The sequence below is a fragment of the Pogona vitticeps genome, chromosome 8 (genome assembly GCF_051106095.1).
Source record: "Pogona vitticeps strain Pit_001003342236 chromosome 8, PviZW2.1, whole genome shotgun sequence".
In the NCBI taxonomy this organism is placed as follows: domain Eukaryota; kingdom Metazoa; phylum Chordata; class Lepidosauria; order Squamata; family Agamidae; genus Pogona; species Pogona vitticeps.
In genome coordinates, this window is record NC_135790.1 from 2,377,388 (window position 1) to 2,404,980 (window position 27,593).

General features: G+C 43.3%; 1 protein-coding gene, 1 long non-coding RNA gene and 1 pseudogene across 3 annotated transcripts; all 3 read right to left on the reverse strand.

Moving 5' to 3' along the window:
- Nucleotides 1–1,995: 1,995 nt before the first annotated feature.
- LOC144584160 (uncharacterized) lies at nucleotides 1,996–6,220 on the reverse strand. Its single transcript, XR_013538253.1, has 3 exons — nucleotides 6,080–6,220; nucleotides 5,275–5,368; nucleotides 1,996–2,040 (listed from the first exon to the last, which is right to left on the reverse strand). It is a non-coding gene; the product is annotated as an uncharacterized LOC144584160 (long non-coding RNA).
- Nucleotides 6,221–9,411: 3,191 nt separating this feature from the next.
- On the reverse strand, nucleotides 9,412–14,806 carry MSMB (microseminoprotein beta). The gene is made up of 4 exons (XM_072979039.2): nucleotides 14,715–14,806; nucleotides 12,629–12,722; nucleotides 10,918–11,047; nucleotides 9,412–9,579 (listed from the first exon to the last, which is right to left on the reverse strand). The coding sequence occupies exons 1-4, from the start codon at nucleotides 14,715–14,717 to the stop codon at nucleotides 9,474–9,476; spliced, it is 333 nt and encodes a 110-aa protein (XP_072835140.2). The 5' UTR covers nucleotides 14,718–14,806; the 3' UTR covers nucleotides 9,412–9,473.
- Nucleotides 14,807–20,412: 5,606 nt separating this feature from the next.
- Nucleotides 20,413–25,903, reverse strand: LOC110072223 (neuropeptide FF receptor 1 pseudogene; annotated as a pseudogene). Its single transcript, XR_013538254.1, has one exon. The product of XR_013538254.1 is annotated as a neuropeptide FF receptor 1 pseudogene (transcript).
- Between the last annotated feature and the right edge of the window lie 1,690 nt (nucleotides 25,904–27,593).

Genomic DNA, 27,593 nt, shown 5'->3' on the forward strand with positions numbered 1-27,593 from the left:
GCATCCTGCAAAACTTTGCTATTTAGTTGTCATTTCTTGTTTACATATTGTAACTAATAAATATATAAACATATATCTCTCTGTGAGAGAGAGAGAGACTCCTTTTCCTTAGTCTTCCTGCCTGGTCATTTCCATCAAAATCCTGAACCAAAAGACATGCTTCTGAGCCACACGGAGTGAGACTCTCTCTTGGGTTTGCTAATGTAAAAAATAAATAAATGTAGCTCATCTGTGCCTGCCTGAGAGACTCTTGCAGTGACAGAAGGAAAACCCCTTGGCCGTTTCCAAACTATCCTCTCTCAAACTATCCTCCTTCTGTTGATCCGTATAAATAGGCATCGTCTCCAGCGAGACCTTCCAGACTAAAATAGCCTTTCTGGGATCTCTCCTGTTCCAGAAGGCTTTTAATTGAAATAATATCAGCTGCGGGTCCTGATGGTAATTTTTAGAGTATATATTTTAATTGTATTTTAATTGTTTTATATTTTTATTGTATTTTAATAGTTGTAAGCCGCCCAGAGACCTTTGGGTAGTGTGGGCAGCATACAAGTTAAATAAATAAATAAATAAATAAATAAATAAATATATTCTGTATTTCTGTGTCTCATCAGTCTTTAACATAGTGAGCTTTACTGTCAATACCACAGTCTTGTTTTTTTTCTTTTTCTTGAAGGTGTGGGTTCTCAACCAACTGGGACTCAACCTAATTGTTTTTACAGTATTTGTTTGTGCACAATATATTGTGAGCCGCCCTGAATACTGTAGACTTCTGTCTAGAAGGGCGGGATATAAACCCAATAATAAATAACATAAAATAAACCTGCCTCCTAATCTGTGTCCCTGAGACCAATACCAAATCTACTCTTTCAGGGTACCAGCAGAAACCTGAGCAGGGCCCTTGCTTCGTGATCTGTGGTACTAGCATGGGGAGCGAAGGGATCCCAAATCGGTTATAATAAATAAGTTTTAAAAAACAGAACTAAAGACTTGTGTAAGACTGAAGGTGAGAGTAAGTCCTCTATTCAGAGCAAGGGACCATAGTCTCTCAAGACTGAAGGATGCCTAATCTAAAATTGTTTCAATCAAGGTGCTTGCTTTTAACAGGATGGCTTATTGAGGTATCTTAGCATTAACATATAAACAGATATACCATACATTTTCACATGAATTAGCAAAGTGAAACATTTGCTGTGGAGATTACTCAGGGACGTAATCACTGCCACATCATCAGCAATTCAGCTAACATCACTTTTTGTCCTGCTTTGACCATTGTTCCACTATGCTCTCTCCTCTTCCTATTTTATAAATTATCATAGAGTTCGACATAGTTATTCCAGTCATTCTGACCAATATTGGTTATTAATATTAATTCTTGAGTTGTGTTGTCATGTAATACTTTATTGCATTTTAGCTGTATTTCTTTCAGTTCAAGCTTGAGCTTCCAAGTGCCCTGTGCTCAGAGAAAAGGAATAATAAATAAATAAATAAATAAATAAATAAATAAATAAATAAATAAAGAAAGAAAGAAAGAAAGAAAGAAAGAAAGAAAGAAAGAAAGAAAGAAAGAAAGAAAGAAATAGAAGGCTACTTTGCCCACCTCTTCTCAGTCCTGGAACCATCTGAGAGAACAGCAAGAAACACAAGAGAGTTGCTCAAGTATCTGCTTTATTCATCAGATTTCCTGTATCCACATTAACCTAAACTCTCTACATTTCTTTTAAAAAGCAAGGCTCCGATGGGTCATCTTCCTTGTAGAACTTGTATTCACATGTTTCTCGGTCCACAATGGCTGTGCATCCTTCAACGATAACAGGGCCACCATATCTAAAAGGGAAGGGTGGGTGGGAAATAAGAAACTGTAGGGAAGAGGAAGCCATTTTTTATTTCCCTTGGAAAGAACAATTTCAGTCGTGGGTTACCTGGTGCAGCACGTCATCCTTGCCTCAGAGCATTCACACCTTAAACAGCCATCTGTGTTCCACGTTGATCCAAATAGGTGCTTCTTGCCATCATAAGGATCAACACATCCATTTCGTTTAGCTAAGAGGAGAAGACGAGGTAAGAAGCCATTTGAAGCATGTTAGAAACTCCACATTTCAACATAAAATCAGGTCCTGAGATCAGTGTATAGTTTGGAAATTGTAATTAGAGGTGTGCAGATCTGTGTTTTTGGACTACCATTCTCAGAATTCCACTTCTGTCTCCCTGGATGTTGAACTACAAGTTCCATTATCCTCTACATTGGCCATCCTGACTCGATGATGGAAGTTTGGGTCTAGCATTAGGAAAGTCACAGATTCCCTGACCCTAGTCAAACAACAACCACCTTAGCCCTGCAGAGCTAGAAGGGACCCTGTGGATCATCCAGTCCAGCCCCTGTCCTAGAGGCACAGCACAGAATCAAACTCCCAACCAGAGACCTAAACCACTGAGCTATCCGCCAATGCTAAAGAGGATCTATAGCAATTCCCATGGTTAGTTAGGCATCCTTCAGTCTCGAGGGACTATGGTAACGTGCTCTGTATGGAGGACTTGGAACAGCGTCTAGTGTGGCTGAGGAGGCCAATTCGAGAGTGACCATCCCTTCCACAATGAAGACAAATCCAATCTGTCCCCTGTCCAGCTCCTTGATTTTGCTGCTTTCGTGACTGCCTCTTTGCCTCGGCCTGCTGGACAAGGGTCTCTTCAAAATGGGAGAGGCCGTGATGCACCGCCTGCCTCCAGGCTGAATGGTCAGATGTCAGGGTTTCCCATCTGTTGAGGTCCATTCCTAAGGCCTTCAGATCCCGCTCGCAGATGTCCTTGTATTGCAGCTGTGGTCTCCCTCTGGGGCGATTTCCCTGCACTCATTCTCCATACAGGAGATCTTTTGGAATCTGACCATCAGCCATTCTCACAACATGCCCAAGCCAACATAGACGTTGCTGTTTCAGCAATGTATATATGCTAAAAATTCCAGCTCGTTCTAGGACTACTCTATTTGGAACGTTGTCCTCCCAGGTGATACCAAAAATCCATCGGAGGCAACGCATATGGAAAGTGTTCAGCTTCCTCTCCTGCCATGCAAAGGGTCCAGGACTCACTGCAGTACAGGAGTGTGCTCAGGACACAAGCTCTATAGACCTGGATCTTGGTATATGTCATCAGCTTCTTATTATGCCATACTCTCTTTGTGAGTCTAGAGAACATGGTAGCTGCTTTCCCAATGAGATTATCCAGCTCGACATGTAGGGAGGGAGTGTCAGAGATCGTTGAGCCAAGGTACACAAATTCATGGACAACCTCCAATTACTGCGTGGTGATGGTAATAGAGGGAGGTGAGTCCACGCCCTGGCCCATGACTTGTGTTTTCTTCAGGCTGATTGTTAGTCCAAAGTCTTGGCAGGCCTTGCTGAAATGATTCATGAGTTGTTGGAGGTCTTCAGCAGAGTGGGCAACAATGGCTGCATCATCTGCGAAGAGGAAGTCCTGTATGCATTTCAGTTGGACTTTGGTTCTCACTCTCAGTCTAGAGAGATTAAAGAGCTTTCCGTCTGATCTAGTCTGGAGATAGACAACTTCTGTTGCAGTTCCAAAGGCGTGCTTCAGCATGACAGCAAAAAAGATCCCAAAAAGGGTTGGTGCGAGGACACAGCCCTGTTTCACTCCGCTTCGGATGTCAAAGGGATCTGATGTTGAGCCGTCAAAAACTACAGTGCCTTTCATTCCCTCATGGAAGGACCTGATGAAGTTAAGGAGTCGAGGTGGACATCCAATCTTGGGAAGTATTTTAAAAAGGCCATCCATGCTAATTAATTCTGTAGTTCACTTTTTAAAATGACATTAAGCATCATAAGTGCCTCATAAGCTAATATTTCCTGTTCCTGTGCAATCAAAAAACAAGTGGCATACAGTATTAAATTAGCACCCTGTTTAAAGAAGGGCCCCTCTCTTTCTCAGAGCTCGGAAATATTATTTGTTTGGACCACAACTCCCAGAATCCCCAAGACAGCATGGCCTGCAGAGAAAGAAGGGAGCATGCAGGGGTGGGGGCTATGGAAGGTGTAGTCCAAAAAAGCAACATGTCTACGTTTTGCACTTTCTTAACAAAAAGCTGCTCCAAAGGGAGAAATCCAAACCTCTTAAACTGATGGGATTTGATGCCCTCCAGATGCTTTGGAATAAACACTCCATTAGACCTGGCCTTCATGGCCAAGGGTCAAGAATGTGGATTGCTTACTCCATAGTATCTGGAGGGTGGCAAGTCAGGGAAGCCGGCTTTAGCAGAACCTGTCCAAGAACCTCTTGTGAAGCTTCTCTGCCTCTGCTACCTGTTCCTTCCAGGCTCTGATGCTACAGGTGGCCACCCCAAGGAAGAGGGGGCTCTAAAAGTGTGACTAGGAACTGGGTCTTCTCGGTGGGGGTCACAACGCTGTGGAATGCCCTAGCCCCTTTCCTTCTAGCCTTCTGAAAAGTGGTTAAATCAGAGCTTTTGGGAAAGGCCATGATAGATTCTCGCAGTTTTGTTCATTATTTTGTTGCCGTTGCCCACAGGGGTTTTTATTTGGATTGTTTGTCTTTTCGGCTCAGGTGGGGGGGGTGCAGATGTTTTTATGTACTGCAAACCTCCCAGAGTAGTGACTTGCCACTAGATGGGTAGTATTGAAATGCAATAAATAAATGCAAATTCCCAAGCCCCAAATAATTCTTTACCCAAATGAATACATTTTTAACAAATAACATCACTGTGACGGGCAGCTCTCAGGTCACTCCTGTCAGTTAGGTCAGAGCTCTGGTGTGGGAGCCTATGACATGACAGGAGGGGCGGAACCAAGAGAATAAAAGGAGACAAAAAGACAGGTAATGACAGTTTTCGGCAGGGCCGTTGATGTGTTAGAGAGAAGATAGTCATAGATATACAGAGGGACTGAAAGAGTTACTAATAGGACAAGATCTTGGGAAGTTGGTTTGGTTAAGAATTGAATGAATTAATAGTGATAAAAATAAAAGAAACTGTTTGAATATGGCAACACTGTGATTAAAGTAAATCTAAACAAGTAAACATCTCAAGTCAAAAGCACTATTAATGAAAGAATAAAATAAGACCAGCCTTGAATTATTATCATATGAATAAATATTGTTACACTTTACAACAGAGAGTTATTATTTCTGTTTGGTACATTGAGGAGATTCTCCTCGGCAGGGTATAAAAACTGAAAATTGTAAGTAGGACCCAAAGGCAAATCTGGGAGTTAAGGAAAACAAACAGAGGAACTGGAGGGTTGCTACAATCACCATTCTCTTTGCCGTCTTCAAATAAGTCATATAAGCAAGCCCCATCACACAACGCCATGGAGATACACAAGAGGGTCAGGCTGAGGCAGAACCTCTGAAAAAGAGACAATAGCATGGGATTAATTATTTTTTTAATGAAATACCCAAAAGGGAAAAAGAAAGAAACCAGCAAGCAAACGAATTAAATAATATCAGAAAGCTATGCTTTCTCACGGCAGCCATCTTAATAGCATATGTCAATGAAATTCAGGCGGGCCTTTTAACTGGAAGAGGAACTAGAGAAGGAAAAAATTAGAAAGATGATTAATTTTTTCCAGGTTATAGAAATGTACATTGACTTTCTGCACACCAAAAAGGCAATAGACTAAATAGGGTGGGATCTTTTTGTGGGAAGCCTTTGAATTTGGGACCAGCTGTTGGAGTGCTGATACTCAGTGGAAAAACTACAGTGGGGCACTAAGGTATTCTTGCACCGTACTGACCAGAGGAGATTTGATTGCCCTGGGAATAAGGCTGACCTCAAGGGAAATTAGAGGGTCAAACAGTGAGAGGGAATGTAGGATAGTGCTGTCTCTCTGATGTTTGGGAAAAGGAGGATACAGACCCCAGTACAGTAGCTTCCTCCCACAACGTCTTTGAATGCAAAACAAATCAAGGAACAGCCACTCCAAAGAAGTGCTACTATTCCCATTCTTGCTGTTACTTTCCAATGGTAACTACACCTTTGTTGCCATTATAAAACCTTTCCCAATGCCTGATTGCCCCCAGAAATGCCTCAGGTAGAACAGAAGAGAATTTAGCTCACCATTTTGTCTTCCTGTTGGGCAGGTGTCACTGTGTTCTTTATCAGAAGTGGCTCTGACAGCAAATACGTGGTCCTGACCAGTTTCGGCAGGGTTTCTGCTACTCAGATAAATGCGAGTGAGAAGGAGAAAAGAACGTATAGTGAGTTTCCTCACCACCCTGCCGTGGTAGGTGAGGTAACTTTCTGAAGTATCCAATCAAAATTAAATATTTGATTCTCTCTAAGTTGGTGTTTGCTTTGGAAAGAGTGATACATGGATAAACAGAGATTTTAATCTCCTTCATAGGAGACTCTCTGTTAAGCAGATTTAAACTGGACTGAATGTATTGTAAAATTTGCAATGCAGTTAATCACGGATGTATTTGATTGTAGAACGGAAGGGCTGTAAACAGTGAGCAATACATGAGAGTGGAAAGCCAGACAATGTATCAGGAAGACCATGGGAGTAAAGTAAAAATTCAATGCGTATCTTCTCCTCAGTGACACTGGGAATGCTAGAAATGACTAGCCCCTAAATCTACCTGTTGGTTGTCTGACTGAGGATTCTCCCTCCCCATAAAAGATTTCTGGTGTCCACATGGACTGCAGCAGCACTTTTTACTAACATTCAGTTGTGCCATTTCACTCATTTGTGCATGAGAAATTGCTGGCAGGGGGCAGGGAGGGTTGATGATGCACTTAGTGGCTGCTTAAACTTTGGAAATAAATCATGAGTTAGGGATATCTGAGCTCTTCCTAAACGCTGCCAGCTGCCATTTCTGGAACGACTAGCAAACTAGTAAATGCAATGTTACTACGACACCCATCATTCGTCAGGGTTGAATTACTGTCAGTTAATTTGTACCCAGTCATTTGCCCTCTTTTAGAGCACCTCATTACATCTACTGTACATTCTTTCATTTCTTCGCTACCAGCGTGTGCTAAGTTGTTTTCCCATGAAAAACTGTACCCATGCTGTAGTTTTAAGGAGAAATGCAATATAATTACCCTCTGATGGTCAGAGTTTTACAAGCATGATCTTCATGTGCAAACAGCACATTTTTTAAAATCACAATTTCAGCCAAGATCAAAGAAATGGGAGAATCCTTACGAGTGTTATTTCTCTGTGCTTCTTCTTCACTCATGTGAGAAACAAGAGAAAAGTGTTTCAGAGTGGAAGGATCACCTAACAGGATGCTGTCCTTGCTCAGGGGACACCTGAAAGTGTTCACAGTCTTCACATTCGTTGGGGTGTGTGTGTCATTTTCTGTGTCCCCCCCTGCTCGACTGTGCCAAATCTCTTCACATTTCAGTTCTTTTTATCAGGAAAGGAAGTCAAAAAGCTTCACCCACCATTCTCCCAGTCTCAGGATCAAATTGATCGGACCAGACCTGAGACTGTGAATGGGATGAACCAGCCACAACTCTTCTGGCAAAATAAAACTAAATTGGGCTCTTTCTTTAAAGCTGTTAAAGCATAGCTGGTCCTTTAATAACTTTTGACATTGGTGGACACAGATGAAGTAAGAACCGGACTCATCGAAAGGAAGCCCTGACTGTCAGAGAGCAAGGCAAGGGAATTGGGAAACCAGCTGTTTGACGGGCTTTGACAACATTCCTTACGGGCAGAGAAGGGTGGGGCTCTGACGCAAGAACATTGCAGCCCCCACTCCCTGCCCAGACAATACTGCTGTCTTCTCTCATGGTTAGACAACTTTCCTGTCAGTGTTTGTCAATGTGAACGCAAGGCCAATGTAGGGCATGGTGCTTTACACTGAAAAGCTCCCCCTTCTGGGTCATTATTCTGCTTTAAGCAAACAGGCCAAGACAAGTGAATGTGTAACAATGGCAGCAACAATATAATAATTCCTTGAGGGTCTAGGCAACACCCCGAGACTTGGCTGTCCTAAAATCGAGGGATGCTGAGGGTCCAAATACATCGATCGGGAGGGGCTCAGTTTCCTCACTCTGAACTCTGCTTTCCAGACAATTCCCTACCTTCCAGCTAAAGGGCAGGTGCCAGGATCCTCTTTTGATAGCCACGACAATTTGAGTGGGTTAACAGGAGCCTGGTACTTGAAGCAAGATCAGTCTACCAGGATCACATTTTCCTGAGCATTTTCCACGCGTGAACACACTCCTGGCACAAATCAGAAGGCTGTCTGTTGCTGTCTTTCAGCTGGATTTTACAAGGGCTTTGGGTGAAGTGGAAACGACACAAGATTAGGGTGGCCCCAAAAAATGGTTGCAGGGCTGAGGAATTTCTGGAAAACATTGGAGAAGAAGGTAGAAATCAATTGAAGAGGTCACTGGCTGCTTCCATGTGTCTTAAGGTCACCTTTGTGTGCCATAGAACCTGGTGGCCAGGTTTTTAGAGGTTATAATACATAAAATAGCCCTGAAGTCATTGCTTGACTGCAAGATGCCCACTTTAAGCCACACAATCTCCAGAGAAAATTCGGGGTTTGGTTATACATAGATTTATATGTTGAATAGCCAACGTTTTTATGACAGAAGAACATCAAGTATGTGTTGTACATAAGCCAGATATCAGAACGCTGTTTCTACTGGAGGTACAGAATGAGAACCTAGTGCTCTTTTAATGAAATAATTTTGGCATAAAAACCCATCACTGTCAAGAGAACTGGGAGGTCTCTCACTATATACATGGCTGTGTGTCCATTATTTTTAAAGGATCATGCTTCTGCACATGAGTAAATCCCTTTGGTACCCATGTGTCCTGGGTTCTGCAGTTTCCACCAATTACTCAAATCATTCATTTTATTGGATGCCGTTTTTCTGTGCAAGTTTTTTCGGGAAGGGCTTTTCTGGCTCTTGAGGTTTCAGGAGATATTTTCGTAAATTATATTGGTAGCCATAAAGGCTAGAAGTATGAAATATATCAACAAAAGCATTGTTGCTTTCAAATTGCAACACAAGTGATGGAAGTAGGTGAAGGGGAGATGTCTGAATTTCAGAATTCTATATGTTTTCAGCAGATGGATTATCCAACAGCTGTTCCGTTTGTCTTAGGAACCCAATTTCTGTAAAAATTTATTCTCTTTGTTTCAGTATAGTTAAGTGAGAGACGTGAAAACAATCCTTGTTTTGGAATAGAAGCAGCGTAGAGCCTCTTAGGAGCCTGTCTCAAAGCTAGGCGTATGTTCTCCATGCGTCTTTTTTATGGGAAAAATGTGGGGCGCTGTACCACCATGGCAAACAGGTTCTCTTTGCATTAAGAGTTATGGCGCACCTCACTTTCTGAGCTATCAGGTCACCCTCTACTATGAAAACATCTCTCTTCATATCTGAGAAGAGCAAAGTCATCAAGGAAAGACAAAAACAGAAGCAGATGCATGCCAGTGGGTAATTTATTCAGGTGCCTCATATAACATGAATGGGGTGCAGTGAAAACTCAGAGACACGGCACTGATGGGTCATCAGTTTTATAGAACTTAAATGTGCATGTTTCTGGATCAAGCACTCTTTTGCATCCTTCAACTTTTGCAGTACCACCATATCTAGAAAGAAGAAGCAGAAAGTTAGTCAACATTTATTTCAACTTGCAAAGGTCTTTAAATGAGTTTTGTTTTTGTTGGGGTTTTTTACAGCCTCTGTAGTTTTAGTGACTGGGATGGACTTTTCTAAGCCGGGGTGATTGTCTATCTATCCAGCAGTAACAAATAGTTCCTTCCAGCTTTTAAAATTCAAAGAGAGCCACACCTCTCTGCTGAGTGTTTTCTTTCCCTTTCTTTCTTCAATTGGTGGCAGTTGTTGCTGTTCAGTTGGCTGCTAGTATGTGTGCAGTAAAGAAAGCAGTACACAAGTCTTTCATTTTTAGCAACTGAAAGTATTTTGTTTTCCTCCTACAAATATCTCAAGAATGAGTTTTTGAGACTTTAATTGCTTCAGAGTCCACCCCTTATGAGAAAGTAAGACTCTGAAGAACTTGTATCTTTTCTCCTCTGTGGCTCTTGTTCGTCTACTGCACAGCAAAAGGAATTTTACCTGAAATTCAAAACTCTGCAACAGCTTTGACCTGTCAGTTCAGGCCTTGCTTGGATGAAAACTGTCTAGTAGAGGGACAGCTTTGTAAACTGCTTGGCTCACTTAGGAAATTGACCTTCACTTTGTGTGGTGCTGAGGTTTATATGGGGAATCTCCAGGTAGATACGGAATTTCTCATTTTCAAACCATCTTGCAACACTTGTTGCTGCATAATGATCCTTTTGAAAACACTCCTGGGCAGAACTTTGGAAGGTTAACTTCTAAGAAGCAATTCCTTTCCATGGCTCGTGATAACAAAGTAAAAGAAAGTTATTGCGCTACTCGTTTGTTACTTTTTCATTAGCTTTTGTTAAAGGGAGAGTGTGTGAGAGAGGTATAATTAGGATTAATGTCATAATTCCCAAGCTTTTAAATCCATGCTGAAATCTTGAAAAACTGGTGCTGATCATCATATCTATCTTGAATACACAAATACTTTACTGCTTCAAACCAATCAGGCCATAGACATCAACAGAAATTAAACCACTCTTGAAAGAGAGTATTTGACATCTAATATCTTTATACTGGATCCTGAATATGGAAAGAAAAAAATCATGACTTTCATTACATGTCTATTAAAAATCCAAGTAAAAGGTAGTTCTCAGGAATCTCTAACCAAGATACGGAGTTATTTCCAGAGAAATCCACTTGTTGGCCTCTTAAAAACAGTGAAAACAAGCATCTGTCTTTCCCCCCAAAGAATACCGGTGGCTCTCCTTCTAGCTTCTTGCTGCCCTGGCTTACCTACAAAGGCCATGGATACCATCACAGACATCCATGCATTTAATGCTAATTGTGAGACGGTTGCCTACCGGGAGCAGCATGACATTCTGTCCGCAGAGCATTTACATATCATGCAATCGGCCGTATTCCATACAGAACCAAATGGATGCTTTGTCCCGTCATGTATGTCCGTGCACGCAACCGGAACAACAAATCTGCCTTAGAAGAAGAAGAAGAGAAAAAAGTTGTTGTTGTTTTCTGCAGTTGAGCCCAGGAGAAGAATCTCGTTTTATCTGAGACATCTAATTTCACTCCAAGGCTCAACGGGATACTTTTAAGTCAAAGGAAAAGACTCTGGCCTGAAACAAGGGCATTCAGAGCGGTAGGGGCCGGGTTGGCTTGCTAGGTAGTGTTCCAACGGAAGATGTAAAAGTAGAGCAGCTTGTCTTGCACACCGTAAACCTTTGCTTTTGGCATAAGATATAACAAACCTGATTAAATGCATTGACAATTGTCATGTGCAAATACATGAACAGGGAGCGATGCTAGATCCATGCACCCCAACACGGCAAGAGAAATGTATTCACATACATATTGTTTTTTCCAACTGGACCAGCACACACAATGCATTAAAGAAAGCAGTGCATTCAATATGCACATTTGTAGAAATCAACATATATTTAATATATATAAATGTCTGTCTGTAGTAATCCCCTCTGTCCAGCCATGGGCCAGATTTCATTTCCATGGATTAAAATTAAAACCCTCATTGAGCTCAGAGGTCATGGCCTGTCACGTCACAAAATCAGGGACTGGAACGTTGCGTGAAATTTCTAAATACTGTATCATGAAATCAGTGAAATCAAATCTGAGGAAGCTGGTGTTTGGCGCAGTGAAAAGAACATCCAAGGCAATTCAACTCTTCCCATCCGTTGCCAATTCAGTTCAGCTCTTGTGGGTACAGCAGCAATTTGGCTTGCAAATGTTTAGCCACTCAAGCTTTCTCCTGCCAGTAAATGAGGAAGCTGTGGTCCCAAGCAGGGGAAATATTTAAATTCCAAATCAAAGAGAGAAATGCAAAGGCAAGTGCCATCACTGTATCACTAATGCAGTCTTCCCAACTAGGTACAGTGGTGCCTCGCTTAACTGGTGCCCCATTTAACGACAAAATCGCATAGCGATGAACTTTTTGCGATTGCATTGCGATGTTTTAAATGGGGAAAACGCTTTGCAATGATCGGTACCCTGTTTCGCTTAGCAATGATTTTTAACAGCTGATCGGCAGTTCCAAAATGGCCGCCGGGTAAAAAAATGGCCGCCCGCTGTATTTTTGCGTGGATTCCTCACTTACCAGGCTGCCGTATGGAGGATTTTCACTTAAAGGTGAGTTTTAAGCCCATAGGAACGCATTGAAGGGGTTTAAATGCATTCCTATGGGCTTTTTAAAATCTCATAGTGACGAAATCGCTTTGCAGCGATTTTTGCTGCACCGATTAACGTCACTATGCGAGGCACCACTGTGCTTGGCTTGTATTACAGTTCCTATCATCCCCACGCAGCATGGTACAGGGATGGTAGAAGTTGTGGTCTGTCATCTGGAGGATACCAAGTTGGGGGAAGGCTGAGCTACTAATATATGACCTTGAAAACGTAACTAGAAACTCTTGGCTAAGCGGATGAGAAAGGAAGAGAAAACAACGCTACACTCACAATGTCAGTGTGCAAGAGCCCCTTTGCTTAACAAATTCCAAGGCCTAAATAATTATTTGCTGAGATTAATAGGTTGGCAAATAATGTTACCATCTTTAAACTCCAGTTCGTTCAGCCTCTGAAAGCAGTATCCATGGCACAACGCCAGTGTGGAACAGACAACACTGAGGCTGAAGATGGCTTTCTGAAAAAGAGGAAGAAATCAGCAAAAACACATGGTTTGTACGTTTTTTGGACAATCAAGACTTTTAGATCTTAAACCCATCGACATTAAACTCGTGACTTTGTGTGCATTTTGACGTATGTGGGGGAATCTTCTTTTAGAGATACAAATAAGGCACAAAAAAAGAAATATCTCATGAGAAACAATTCATGAGAGCTAGGATGATGAGTGTCCAGAAATAAATTGTGCCTTATGTCAAAGTATATGATGCTCAGATTCGACAAGAAAAAACAACACTCGGCTGACTTACTTTTTCTCCCTAACGAAAAAAGACAAAGTAAACTAAAGAAAATTTTAAAAGGCTGAGGTAGACAGCAGGCTACAGTGGGGTCTTAATCCGTATTGGAAGGCGGTTCTCAAGTCAAAAAGTTCTCAGGTCAAATCTGCATTTCCCATAGGAATGCATTGAAAACCATTTGATCCGTATCTGCTCTTTTCCGTCCATAGAAACTAATGGGAAGCTGCTATTCCACTTTCGACCACTAGAGGGAGATATTTTGTTTCTTTTTTTTCTTAGGTCAAGAAAGGTTCCGGGAAGGCAGGGAAAATACAGTCCAGGCAGTACCAGGCAGTCCGAAGACTGTCTCCCAATCCACTCTCTAAACGCTGGGAGGAGTGAGGAAGCAGACAGGCACCCTTTTCACTGGCCAACAGTTAACTGAAAGTTCAAATTTTGCACTTTCCCTGCCTCCCACGTGGGTTTTTTCAGTTCTTAACTCAAATCTAAGTACGTAAGTCAAGTCAATATTTTCCTATGAGAGTGGTTCTTAAGTCAAAATGTTCTTAACTCAAGCCGTTCTTAAGTCAAGACCCCACTGTACCTTCTTTAAGGGCTCAGTGGGTATTGGCTGCCTGAGTGCTAGCTACGCTTCAGTGGAAGAAATCCTGGATAGCCATTGGCTTAGCAGCTGCGGTGTTTTGGAATATCCATAAACATTCCAAATCATGAGAAGTTTTGTTCTTTTTTAACCATCACTCCATGCATTTTAGGCATGGATTGAGCGATATATAGTGAGAAAAGGTTTCTGTGAGTGACCCTAACAGTGCTTTCAAGGCGAGATATTGAAGGAGTGTTTTTGCCTGTTCCCCTCCCCCAGTGTGTTTCTATGGCTGAGCAGGGATTCGAACCCAGATCTCCTGAGTTATTTTAGCTACCACGCCCCCACCAGAAAAATCAGGAAAAGGCCGCAGCATCGTGGACACAATACAAATACAGGAACAGGTGATACCTTTAACCGACCCTTCGGAATATGTAAAACAAAGAAACAAAACTGGAAACAAGAAACAAACAGCAAGCTTTCAGTTATAAATCCAACTGTGCATAACGTTCTTATACGCTGTTATTAATGTCCCCAATTCACATGGCCGATGATGCTTGAAGCCAGGTTCGCTATTTAGATGGAGAGAGTACGGTATGCAACTTGCTTTCAGCAAGCAGTTTGGAATTTATGGCCCATCTCTTAAAACAGAGGACCATCTGCCCCCCTCCCTCTCCTCCTCCTCTGTTTTTATCCCTGGATCTTATACTCAGGGGAAAAGCTTATGGAGAGCAATTAACTGGATTGATATAGACTTTGCCTCCTCTCTCCTCTGCGTTCGGAAACAAAACTCTAGAGTAACTGGCAAGTTAAGAGGAAGGAGTGATGGGTGTGGCAGCAAAGCAAAGCATCCAAGCAAGACAGAGAGCTTTGGAGGACTTTGCCGCGCACGGATCATCTGTTTCCCTCTGTTATTGTTAGCATGTTAAATTTTTATGATCTTTCAAACTCACTTTTAAACTGTCCCATAGGGCTTGTCTGCAATACACAGCTTGGAGATTCTGCTGTGTTGAGTGATCTATGAATGCGATGACTTTTTTTAAAAAATCACAGTGCGTTTCCCTGTGCCTGACACTTTTTCTAGACTGAACGAACTGCTGGCCGAAGTGGAATACACAAGTGTTGCTCTACTTACCATCCTGGCTTCCCAGCCTCCGGAGATAAAACGTTTCCAGCAAGACCGAGTCCAGCAGAAAGGAGGTGGGATGTCTGTTGCAGGAAGGAGTCCCCAGATTTATACAAAGCACCAAAGAGTAACTCTGGGTCTCCTCCCCTTGCTTTTCTGGATGAAAGGACGAGGCAAAAGGGGGTGGAGAGAAAACCACCACTGATAGGAAGGAAAGGTGTGCTTTTAGGTTTTGGGGTGTGTGTTTTGTAATGAGATGCTTGAGGTAGATGGAATACATCTTCTTACCTGGGGAAAATGCCTGAGAAGAAAGAAGAACACACCCAAGCTAAAATGAGACTGTAAATAACCAACGGAATACGATGAGACATCAGAAGGTGAAGGGCTCAAGGTTGGAGGATCGGTCTACACCCTCGTCCTGTAAAAAGATGCTCTGGTCATGGAAGATGGCTTGTCAGTAGGCTGCTGAGCAAGGGCAAAATGGACAAGGAGTAACTGCTATTTGTGGGGCTTAAGACAGCATTTTCAGCAAATAAGGGAAGCAGAGAGAGTAAAATATTTCAGAGGGAGAAGGAGGAAAGTATTTCAGTTAATTTTGGGTTAATTCCCTTTATTTTGGGCTAAACCGGAAAAGATAGGAAAAAGTCCCATTATTTGGGTGACAGCTCCTTGAATCCACCCCCTCAAAAAATGAAAGATAAAAGAGTGATGTTTTTACAAAGGACTTTGAGCTTCTGGTTTTTTTTATCTCCTAGCCTGAAAGGTTTGAGGAATTTCAAGGGTGAAGAAAAGAAGTCTCCGGTTCATGAGCGGTCTCCAGATTTATTAATGTTTTTATCTGTCAGAAATCTGGGATGGAATACGAGACGACATCCTGTAAGAAAGGAGCAAGGGCCACAGAAGAAGTAGCCCTTTGTAAGGAAGATTCAACACTCCTTAGAGATGCTAAGCTGCTCGGCGCATGAGAAACTAACTGCTTTGCTGACATGCGAGACATTGCAATCAATGTGCATAGACCTCAAGGATCAATGAAGAGCTGCAGACTTTTGTTTCCTTTTTAGATCTGTATAAAATCTTTAACCCTGTTGATCTCGGGGTCCCCCGCCCTGCCGAAGCGCACACTTGTCTTATCTGAATAAACCTGTCGCTCTTTCTTCCAAGAAACTGACGCATATTATTATTGCTTGGGCCTTAGATTAATAGAATTAGCTGAGACACCGAGCTCTGGGAGTAACAGTCCTTGCTTAGAAAATTGTCCCTGCAAGAATTTCTAGGGTTTGCTAATATTTTTCAGAAGGTCTCCCACCACAAAATGTGTCCTTAATTTATTTCACTGCAGAGACCTTTTCAGTTCATGCCTTTCCCCCTTCATTTATTTGAAAGCAATTAGTTTCTTTGGCAGGGGAGAGCGTATTTCAGAGGGCTAAAACTGGGCTGGGAATTAGCGAAGCAAATCAAAGCTTTGTGTCCTCATTAACATTTGACGTTTAGCTGAATGCAGATAAACAAATTAAATATGAATGCCATGTACGTGGTGCAGTGAGGTTTCTTTCTTGTGACATCTTCCAGAACAAAGGGCAGAACAGCTTGGGATTGCACCACGCATGTAAGGGAACGGGCGAGTGGTTTACACATTTTGTGGGCTGTCTGTTGAGCGAGCAGCTACCCAACGTGGCAATGCAATTGACAGTACAACCTCCGCGTGACCAAGGACTTGTCTACAGGTGGCAACTGGAGGGCTGGTTCAAACTAAACAGGGTCGGTAGGAGGTTTAGCATGATTTCCTACATCCAAATTGCAGAGGGACCTCCATCAACTCTATTTCGCCCACTGCAGCCTTTGCTAGCATCCTGAAGTGGCTTAATAAGACAGCCACTTCAGGATATTGCGAGATTAATCACTTCCTTGGCTCCATGGAGGGGCCAAGGAAGTTTGCTTTTCTTTTCAAGTTCCATTGGGGAACTGGCCTGCCGCTGCATGGGGCAGGGGGTGGACCAAAATTACAAAAGAAAAGCACAGAAAACCTTCATGGAGGAAGCATTTCGTCTGCCTTTTGAACTGTTTCTTATGGCTTCTGTGCTATAAACATGACCGTGGACTCCCTGGGCAGGGGGTGGCGGTTATGAAATCACTCCTTCAGTACCTTCTGTGGGTGTTCTGTGCTGTCAAGCCGAAACCAACATATAGTGACCCTAATGGGTCTTTCAAGGTAGGGGAGATATTTATGGACCGACAGTTCTGCTCCCCCAGTGAGTTTCCGGAGTAGAGCAGGGATTCAAACCCTGTTCTCCAGGTAATATATAATATATAATATATATACTCTCCCCCCCCCTTGTTCAAGTCAACAATCTATTTGTTTCTGACAAAGGTGGTGTTTATTTTCGTACATTTCTTCCCAGAACACCTTCTGAGGTATTTGCTGACAAGGATGGGCCAAACCCAAAACAGGATTTTCTCATGAACCAGCAGGATGGGGTTGTGCCCCAATGATGAAAAACCACAGTAACGCTTGAGACAGCACAGCTTTTAAAATCAAGGCAAGGATGAATCGATTCTGGGCAATGATACCAAAAAGGTGAACTTTTTGTTAACTAATGAGCTCACATTTCTTTAACTTCATTTGGACCCCAGAGTCTTCAATAGGGATTTTTAAAAAATCTTCTTTCACCCGTCATTTAATTTAATTTATTTATTTAAAGTATTTTTACCCCGCCTTTCTCCTTAAAAGGAACCTATTGAAATTCAATTGTTTCAGGTTGAAATCTCAGACACAATTAATCACAGCCTATCCCAGCAACAACTGAATTTCCATGATGGGCAAAACAATATTTTTCACCCGTTATATCATAAAGGCAATGGGGACCTAAAATCCAGTATGACCCAGGGCTTTTAAATATTGTATTTCTGTTCACCATGTATGAGTTTGAAACTGGACAGTTAAGAGAGCTGGCAGGAACACAATTGATGCATTTGAAATGCGGTGCTGGAGGCGAATTTTGCAGATACCCTGGACTCCAAAAAAGATGAGCAAATGGGTCCTAGAGCAAATTAAGCCTGAACTCTCTCTGGAGGCAAAAATGTTGAAGCTGAGGCTGTCCTACTTTGGGCGCATCCTGAGAAAGCAGGATTCTCTGGAAAAGATCATTATGATGGGAAAAGTTGAAAGCAGCAGGAAACGAGAACGACCAAATATAAGAAGAATTGACTCCTTAAAAGAAGCCACAGGTGGTTGTTTTCAAGAACTGAGATGAGAGGTTGAGGACAGGACCTTTTAGAGATGGCTCATTCATAGGGTTGTCAAAAGTCAGAGGCGACTTGACAATTGTTGTTTAGCTGTTTAGTCGTGTCCGACTCTTCGTGACTCCATGGACCAGAGCACGCCAGGCCCTCCTGTCTTCCACTATCTCCCGGAGTTGGGTCAAATTCATGTTGGTAGCTTCAATGACCCTGCCCAACCATCTCGTCCTCTGTTGTCCCCTTCTCCTCTTGCCTTCACACTTTCCCGACATCAGGGGCTTTTCCAGGGAGTCTTCTCTTCTTATGAGAGTATTGGAACCTCAGCTTCAGGATCTGTCCTTCCAGAACAGATAGGTTTGTTCTCCTTGCAGTCCAGGGGACTTTCAAGAATCTCCTCCAGCACCACAATTCAAAAGCATCAATTCTTCAGCGGTCAGACTTCTTTATGGTCCAGCTCTCGCTTCCTTATATCACTACTGGAAAAACTGTAGCTTTGACTATTTGGACCTTTGTCGGCAAGGTCATGTCTCTGCTTTTTAAGATGCTGTCGAGGTTTGTCATCGCTTTCCTCCCAAGAAGCAGGCGTCTTTTAATTTTGTGGCTGCTGTCACCTTCTGCAGTGATCATGGAACTCAAGAAAGTAAAATCTGTCTCTGCCTCCATATCTTCCCCTTCTATTTCCTAGGAGGTGATGGGGCCAGTGGCCATGATCTTAGTTTTTTTGATGTTGAGCTTCAGACAATTTTTAGTGCACTCCTCTTTCACCCTCATTAAGAAGTTCTTTAATTCCTCCTCACTTTCTGCCATCAGAGTGGTATCATCTGCATATCTGAGGTTGTTGATAATTCTTCCAGCAATCTTAATTCCGGTTTGGGATTCTTCCAGTCCAGCCTTTCGCATGATGTATTCTGCATATAAGTTAAATAAGCAGGGGACAATATACAGCTTTGTTGTACTCCTTTCCCAATTTTGAACCAATCCGTTGTTCCATATCCAGTTCTAACTGTTGCTTCCTGTCCCACATATAGATTTCTCAGGAGACAGATAAGGTGGTCAGGCAGTCCCATTTCTTTAAGAACTTGCCATAGTTTGCATAGTCAATGAAGCAGATGTTTTTCTGGAACTCTCTGGCTTTCTCCATAATCCAGCGCATGTTAGAAATTTGGTCTCTAGTTCCTCTGCCCCTTCGAAATCCAACTTGTACTTCTGGAAGTTCTCATACATACTGCTGAAGCCTACCTTGGAGGATTTGGAGCATAACCTTGCTAGCATGTGAAATGAGTGCAATTGTACGTTAGTTGGAGCATTCTTTGACACTGCCCTTCTTTTGGGATTGGGATGCAGACTGATCTTTTCTGATCCTCTGGCCACTTTTCCCTAGACAGGCACTTTGTTCTCTTGCATTTCCTTTTCTTTGGGATGATTTTTGTTGCTGCTTCATGTACAATGTTATGAGCTTCCATCCATATTTCTTCAGGCATATTTGTCCACCAAATCTAGTTCCTTAAATCTGTTCTTCACTTCCACTGTGTATTCAAAAGGGGTTTGGTTTAGATTATACCTGACTAGCCCAGTGGTGTTTCCTATTTTCTTCAGTTTAAGCTTGAGTTTTGCTATAAGAAGCTAATGATCAGAGCCACAATCAGCTCCAGGTCTTGTTTTTGCTGATTGTATAGAGCTTCTCCATCTTTGGCAGCAGAGAACATAATCAATCTGATTTCGTTATTGCCCGTCTGGTGATGTCTATGTGTAGAGTTGCCTTTTGTGTTGTTGGAAAAGAGTGTTTGTGATGACCATCTTGTTCTCTTGACAAAACTCTATTAGCCTTTGCCCTGCTTAGTTTTGAACTCCAGGGCCAAACTTTTCTGTTGTTCCTTTTATCTCTTGACTCCCTGCTTTAGCATTCCAGTCCCCTATAACAACAAGAACATTTTTCTTTGGTGTCAGTTCTAGAACATGTTGTAAGTCTTCATAGAATTGGTCAGTTTCAGCCTCCTCAGCTTCAGTGGTTGGTGCATAAACTTGGATTACTGTGATGTTGAAAGGTCTGGCTTGGATTGGTATTGAAATCATTTTATCATTTTTGAGATTGTATCCCAGTACAGCTTTTCCCACTCTTTTGTTGACTACGAGGGCTACTCCATTTCTTCTACGGGATTCTTGCTCGCAATAGTAGATATGATAATCGTTTGAATTGAATTCGCCCATTTCCATCCATTTTAGTTCACTGACGCCCAGGATGTTTATTGACAATACATTTTTACATGTTTATTGACAATACATAACAATAGCTCCTTACATTACACCTTGAACAAGAGTCCAGCTGATAATAACAACTGAAGACAGTTATAAAACAGTTTTTATACTATGTATTAAAAAAAGGATGTTCCAACTTTTTTTACACTCATTCCTTAGTGTGAACAAAGGAATCTTACAGGTCTTGTTCATACATCCTCTTTGCTCTTGTGAATTTTTCAGTTCTATCACTCTGCTATTTGTGGTGGGTTACCCATTCAGATCAATGATCATTTGGAGTAGCCCCCCACACACACACCTCATTTATCTATTTATCTTTAGTTATTGTAGGGGGAGAATTTCTATGACATGTCATGTTTTTTTCTGCAACCTGTGTTTGAGATTATGGGCAGATTTGAACATGTTTATGAGTAATATGGTGAGAAAAACCAGCGTAATCATACACATGTTTAAACTTGCTTATGGATTCATATGTGAAATGTCACATTACCTTCCTAAGGCATTATCTTCTACAGAGCTTGGAAATGTTGCTTTCTGAGACTACAGTTCCCAGAACACCCCCCCCCCCCGGCTGCATGGCATCAACAATGTAATGTTTCCAAGCTCTGATCCTTTTCATGTGGGTGCATACTGTACGTCTTTCTTAAGGAACCGGAAAGCGAGAATCAGCTTGCAAAGACAGGGAATGCAAACAGCTAACGGCAACAAAGAAAAAAATAGCTGCTTTCTGTATTAACTGATGCTGTACAATCCACCCTGCTGGGCGCTGTGGGGACCCAGTAATCACTCTTCCATGCCATCAGCCTCGGAGGAAGCATTGGGCTTTCTGCACTGTATCACACAGAATCAAAGCGCCTGTCAGTGCAGGATAGAAAACTCACACAGAACGATATAGCCGGCAAGAGACAAAATTAGGTATCCAGCCCCCCCCCCCCATCTTCCCATTATATCTTTGGGAATGGAGTTGCAACCCTTTTTTTGCACAGAAGACCTAGGAGGTTCTTGCTGGACCCCATGGGATCCAGGTAAATCAGTTAATCAGAGTACAAGAGCCATCTCACCGCCAGTTTCTCCTCTCTGGCAGGCTGCCTTTCAGTACACCCATCGCTGGCAGGTTGTGAAGCTGGGTGCAAACCCAGTGGCACAGACAATGATGTGAAAATGGGTAGCTGCTCGCATTTCCTTGCAAGGTTTTCCCTGTAGGGTTTTGTCTACAGCGAGGAGAATCTGTACAGTTTTTACCCCTTCTCTCACACTGCTCTGGAACCCAGGATCACTCGATAACAGGGATCAGAAGCAGATGTGACAGACAGGAAAAGGAACATCTCCTTCCTATGTGCCCCATACATTCACCCCAAACTGGGAATATTCTTGTGGCTGTTGCTGCTTCCCAGGCCTGGTTTAAAAAGCAGGAGGCTGAAACAATCGCTCACATCCACTCTCTCATTTTTATTTTGAAATCCTTCCTGTTCTGTCTCACTGGCACACAGGACGAGGATGGGAATCCGGCAGGATGGGAACATGGGGGGGGCAACCTCTAGGAAGGGGTACCCCGAGCCTGACACAAGATGGGATCCCACTTGACTTGCCTGAGTGGACCAGCTGGATTTGAATAGGTCTCAATGGGGAAAAAATAGTTTTTATACTTAATTTCTTGGATTCATCCCACCCCAGCCTGCAAAAGAGGCATTATTATGCAGGGGGAAGGGGGATGTTTTAGAGGGTGGGACCCGTTTTCCAAAAAGTTTCCAAGCACAGCAAAACCCAGACCATCAAACACGTTGTTCCTGTTTCAGATGTACAGTGGCCGTATATTGTTGAGGCTTGTTGTAAGAGAAAATGGACGCTTAGATGGAGATAGCACAAAATGGCCGCCCTGTACAATGTTTTGCAATGCCAACGCAGGAACAAGGAGTGGCGGGGGGGGGGGGGAATCACCTTTATTTATTTGCAAATAAGCATCTGAAACCTTCCAGGTATAAGGTTAATCATAAGCCTCTCTTAAAACTGGTCATCAGGTGTCCACTCCCTGAATTGCAAGTCCAATCCTGATGCTTTGGAGGGACGACACAAAATGGCTGCTCCAGAAAGGTGGGCTAAGGTTGCCCGAGGACTCCCACACTTTTCGTGATCTTACCTATGGCAAGAGGTGGGGAGTATGGGCCAAGAGCACACCAGGAGTACCAAGGAGTAAAGCCACAACCTTCCATGTTGGTTGGTTGCTTTCTCCATCGCAATAGCCTTCTCAGACACATGCAGAGCACCTCTGCCTTGAAAACTCTTGCAAAAACTTTGGATAATTGTCAGTGTTGCCTTCTACCTTGTCTTGCCTGACACCCCTCTATCTTATCCCTTGTGGAAGAAAAAAGGAAAGGGGCACAAAAATCATGCTCCAGAAGAAAATAACCTTTTTGTTGCTCACTGAGTAAGCAAATAAAACGTCTAAGAAAACAGGCCCCATCGTTGCTGGATCAGGAAGAGGTGTACAAAGTCCTACGTTAAATCAACAACTCGGAAGGACCGATGAAAACTGAACAAAAAGCAACAATTGTATGGGGTGGCAAATGACACACCAAGTTATGATTTGCAGACTGGGTCACGGGGATCCCTGTTTGCATGCTGGAGAAAAGTGTGTTATACTTTAGTCATGCTTGATCAGGAAGGGTAAATGGCAGTGAGGTTTGCCTGATGCACAGGTGAGGGAGTGGGATTCGAATTCAGGCGTCACCTCTCTGTGTACACTTTTTTCTTACAGGTCACAATGTTGGCACAATTCCCCCCCCCCAACTAACCTACTGTATTCCTTTGCTTTGTATTGCAGGTCCTTCTGTGTTGTTGATTTAATGAAGGCCTATGTACAAGCTTTGCAAATCCAGCTGATGAACGGGACATGTTTTGTTATGCATTTAATATGTTTATTCAGCAACCAGCAACATTTCTTTTCTTGTGGGGCCTTTCCCTTTCCTTTCTTTTCCCTTTTTCTCCTTTCCTTTCCTTTTGCCAGGGATACCTAAGTCTCACCTGAACTTTTAGCATCTTTGCCTGTGATTTTCGGGAGTTTTCTACTTAAGAGCCATGTGCAAAGTGCTTAGAATACAGGCATATAAACATGACTACGTTATGTTTTAAGCTAGAAATCTTTAGGGCCGATAAACACTCCGCAGTTCTCCTGTGTTGTAAACATAATCCTCCACCCTTTTGATCTGGAAAATTATTAATTAGTCGCACGAGCATAAGCTGTTTGACACACACTTCGTTCCTCCCCTGGGTAGCATTTTTGTATTTTATTCCCCACTTATATCTGAGGACATCTTTGGAGCCACACGAGCTAAAAGCATGCTTTTGATTTCTAAGGATGTAAAACAAACCCTCAAATGTTCTCATCCTTGACACAAAAATAAAAGGTGATCTTGACACACTGAGAAACTTTCTTTTAAAACATGTCAGCTTCTGCGAGATTTTCTCATTCCTGCATGAGAGCAAAAAAGATCAGTGGTCTTTTTCTCCCCAGTAGTTTCGTGTGTAGGGGTTATGAGTCCTCTCCACCCCTTCCGAGACATAATGTAGTCTTCCGTTCTCTCATTTTACATAATACACCACCGGCTGGCTTTGAATCTGAAACAGACCGAGACCACTTCTCCCCCATTTTAAAGCAGCTTTATGGATCCGTCTGCTCCCAAGCTTGGCCGGCTCCATGAGAGGTCATAATCTTATCCATGTCTTCCAAGCCAAGGCCAGGGCACTTGGGTTGGCCACCTTGAGAGAAGAGAGGAGCACTGTTCTGTATGTGGTGGGAAGCTGTGGAATTTGAAGAGCTGGCCAGTGCAAAGACTTTGTTGCACATCCCAAAGCTGATGGGACCCCTTGACTGCTCAGAGTAAGTATCCTGCTGATGTAGCTCTTGGGAACACAGCTGGAACTTAAAGGCAGCCTGGAAGCCCCTCCGGAAGTTCTCGTTGTAGTAGCCATAGATGACGGGGTTGATGCTGCTGTTGGAGAAAGCCAGCCAGTGGGCAAAAGGGAAGAAGTAGCCGGTCAACAAGTCCAAATGATGGTCGGTCAGATTGGTGTAGTCCACCAGCAGCATCAGAGTCCACAGAGGCAACCAGGAGATCATGAAGAGGAGGGCGACCAAGATGAGCATCTTGACCACCTTGATCCTCTTTCTGCTGGTGGCCTTGCATCTGCCCCCACAAGGAAGGTTCTCGCTCACAGGCATTGTGGAACTGCAGAGTTTCAAACAGACTCTTCCGTACATGCATAGGATGAGCGTCAAGGGCACCAGGTAAATGTGGACGAAGAGGATGGTGGTGTAGAGCTTCCTCATGTTGTTATCTGACCAGGCTTCATAGCAAGCGTAGAGTGGGTAGGTGGTATTCTTGCCATCACTGAGCACCATGTAGTGGTCCTCCATGTGGCTCACTGTGAGCATGATGGCCGAAGGGCACATGATGGCTACGGCCAGGAGCCACACCATGATAATGATAACTGTGGCCTTCAGAAGGCTGAGCCTCTCTCCGAACGGCAGGACGATGCAATGGAACCTGGAGGGAAGGAAGGAAGGAGAAGGAAGGATTAGAAAAAGCAAATAACCAGAAGCTGCCTTCTCCAACCTGCTGCACAAGAGGCCTTACCTGTCCATGGCTATTGCCACAAGGGTGAAGACAGAGGCAGAAACAGACGTCCCTTGCACCAGACCGCTCACGGTACAGACCACTTGATTGAACGGCCATCCTGTGGCAGACAGCAAAAATGGATCAGACAAATGTGCTGCTTCTCGTTTGGATCACATTTCATTGTCTTCAGAAAGCTTTGCCTCCAGCCGCGCGCCGCAAGATCATTACCCTTCTGCTTTTACAGTTTACAATAGCACAATTTGTACAATATATTTTCAGTATTTGTTTACTGGATTAGTCATTCCGACCGTATCCAAAAGCATACAGATCGTACCAATCCAAAGTAAACCACTAAAAAGAGATAAGACACATTTCAGTAGTAAAATATAAAACAACTTGTCCATAGTTTAGTTGAGTGAGTCACCCCTGCAGAGAACCCCCGTTTGATCCATGTAGTAGGATCTTACGTACGCCCATCGCCTTAGATATGAATTTTGCTATACTGTATTGTGGCCAACTTTCGTATCAGCACTCTGAAGAAAATACTGTACAAAAGTCTCTAAAGTTCGTATCCCAATGGGCTGTTTTCTCCAACAGGATGGATAAATAGTTTTGCCTAGCAGGGGAATATAGCTTACAATAGTAAATATTGTGGGAAGAGACTTCTTTGCTAGTTCTTATCACACAGATGGCTGAAAGAGTTGGCTGTTTCGCACTTGAAGACCCTTTTGGGGAGAAGCAGTTGGGTTCCTTTAATGACCCTTTAAAAAATCCATTAATTAAACAACAGAGAGAGCTCAATAAGTTTACTAATCAGTGCTTTTCCAGCTCTTACGCTCAAGGCATGATTTAATTGCCTTGGTCGTGAATTAATCCCTTCTTGGAAGGAGGCCTCCAGAGCGCTCCGGATCCATTTGCTGTTTCAATTGAGTAGAACTGCCAGACTGTTCTAGTACGTGAAAGAGCAAACCAGGTGCTGAAAAAAATGGGTGTCCACAATGCTGAGACTCCCTAGGGTGGCCACAGGTCAATAATTACGCAGACAGTGATGGTGGGAAAGGTTGAAAGCAGCAGGAAAAGAGAAGACCCCCATGTGAGATAGACTGATTCCATAAAGAAGCCACGACCTTCAGTTTACAAGAGCGGGGCAGAGCTGCTGAGGACAGGACCTTTTGGAGGCCCCTCGTTTATAGGGTCACCATAAGTCAGAGGTGGCTTGAGGGCACATCAGCACAACATGGAAAGGCCACCTTTGCATTGACAACATCCACCTGGAGATCTGGATGTCCCCATCCCCCCCGTCCCTTTTCTCCCACAGAAAGGCTCTTACCTGTAATCAGGTTGTCCATCAGCGTGGTGGGAACACAGAAGATGCCCACCAACAGGTCACTGATGGCCAGGTTGAGGATGAAGAGGTTGGTCACCGTCCGCATGCGCGGGTTCTTCACCACCACCAGGCAGACCAAGGCATTTCCAGCCAGGCACGAGAGGAAGACCACCAGGTAGGCGGTGATGAAGACCGCAGCAACGGCTGGCGTGTGCTGGTAGTAAGGGAGGAAGGTGCGGTTGACGGGGCTCCCGCCTGTCCACCTTCTGGTCCCGTTGGCCATCATTTCACTCTGAACCACGCGGTTCCTTTCCATGCTGTCCGTCGTCCCACCTGGAAAAGCAACCCAAGGGAACTGTCTTTGCTTTGCTTGCTTGCTTGTTTAAAGGGCGCTATGGCTACTTTTTGCAGAAGGGAAAAGAAAATCGATCTCCCTTCGAAGATGGCATATGGAATTTCTTTCACAGCCCTCTGATCCTTCATTTAATAGGCTGATCTCTGAAATCAGAGAGCGTTTTGCCTCCAGAGATAGTTCAGGCTGGATGCGATCAAGTGCGTCCTAGATCAAGCCAAGCCTGAACTTTCTCGGGAGTCCAAGGTGTTGAAACGTTGGGGAGATCATGAAAAGGCAGGAGTCTCAGGAAAAGACCATCATGCTGGTCGAGGGGGGAGGCAGCAGGAAGAGAGGAAGGCCAGAAAGGAGATGGATTTGCTCTCTAAAGGAAGCCACAGACTCCCACAGTTTTCAGGAGCTGAGGAGGGCAGTTGAGGGCAGGGGATTTTGGAGATGCCTCATTCAAGGGGTCGCCATCAGTTGGAAGCCACTTGATGGCAAAGAAGAACAAAAACAACATCCAAAATCAGAATATGTGTCACACTGCACTGCAGAGTTCATATGGCCAACATTAATGTTCAGTTTCTGTTTCTTTATGTGTTTTGGTGACGGTCTTGATCAGGAACAATGGGAATTCTTAACCAAAGATGGCCATGAAAAATAAGTATACAAAAAATGTGTCTTTGTCCTGTTAGGGATTAAAAGGTTCCTCCTCAGCCCTGTTTTTTTCCCCCCCTCTCTCTTTTTCTTCTGTGGTTCTTCTGGATCATAATGCCTTTGTTACTACGCCTTCTGAGAATTTCTGTATTTAATTCCAGCACTGAAGAAGGTGGTTTCTTTCATGAATAGTATCGGCTTCCCCATTGGCGCAGCTTTCCCCAACCTGACGCCCTCCATAGGTGTCGAACTACATGCCCTATCAGCACCAGTCAGGGGATAATGGGAGATATAGTCTGATGCATCTGTGAACAGGGAAAGGGCATTGTAAAAGAAGCGCTCAGTGGTTCATAAATAGCTGGGTCACACAGAGAGATGGAAAATACCCAGTGGTTTTGCTAACATTGATTCATCTGAATGCAGCCGGCTGTGTGCGCAGGCAAGAAAATTAGTCTCTAGGA

Bases quoted from the DNA above. Each gene is read 5' to 3' on its own strand.
- MSMB (XM_072979039.2), bottom strand. The intron at 11,048-12,628 runs GTAACATTATTT...TCTTCTTCTAAG, and splicing joins CGAACTGGAGTTTAAAGATG to GCAGATTTGTTGTTCCGGTT. The intron at 9,580-10,917 runs GTAGGCAACCGT...TCTTCTTTCTAG, and splicing joins AGAATGTCATGCTGCTCCCG to ATATGGTGGTACTGCAAAAG.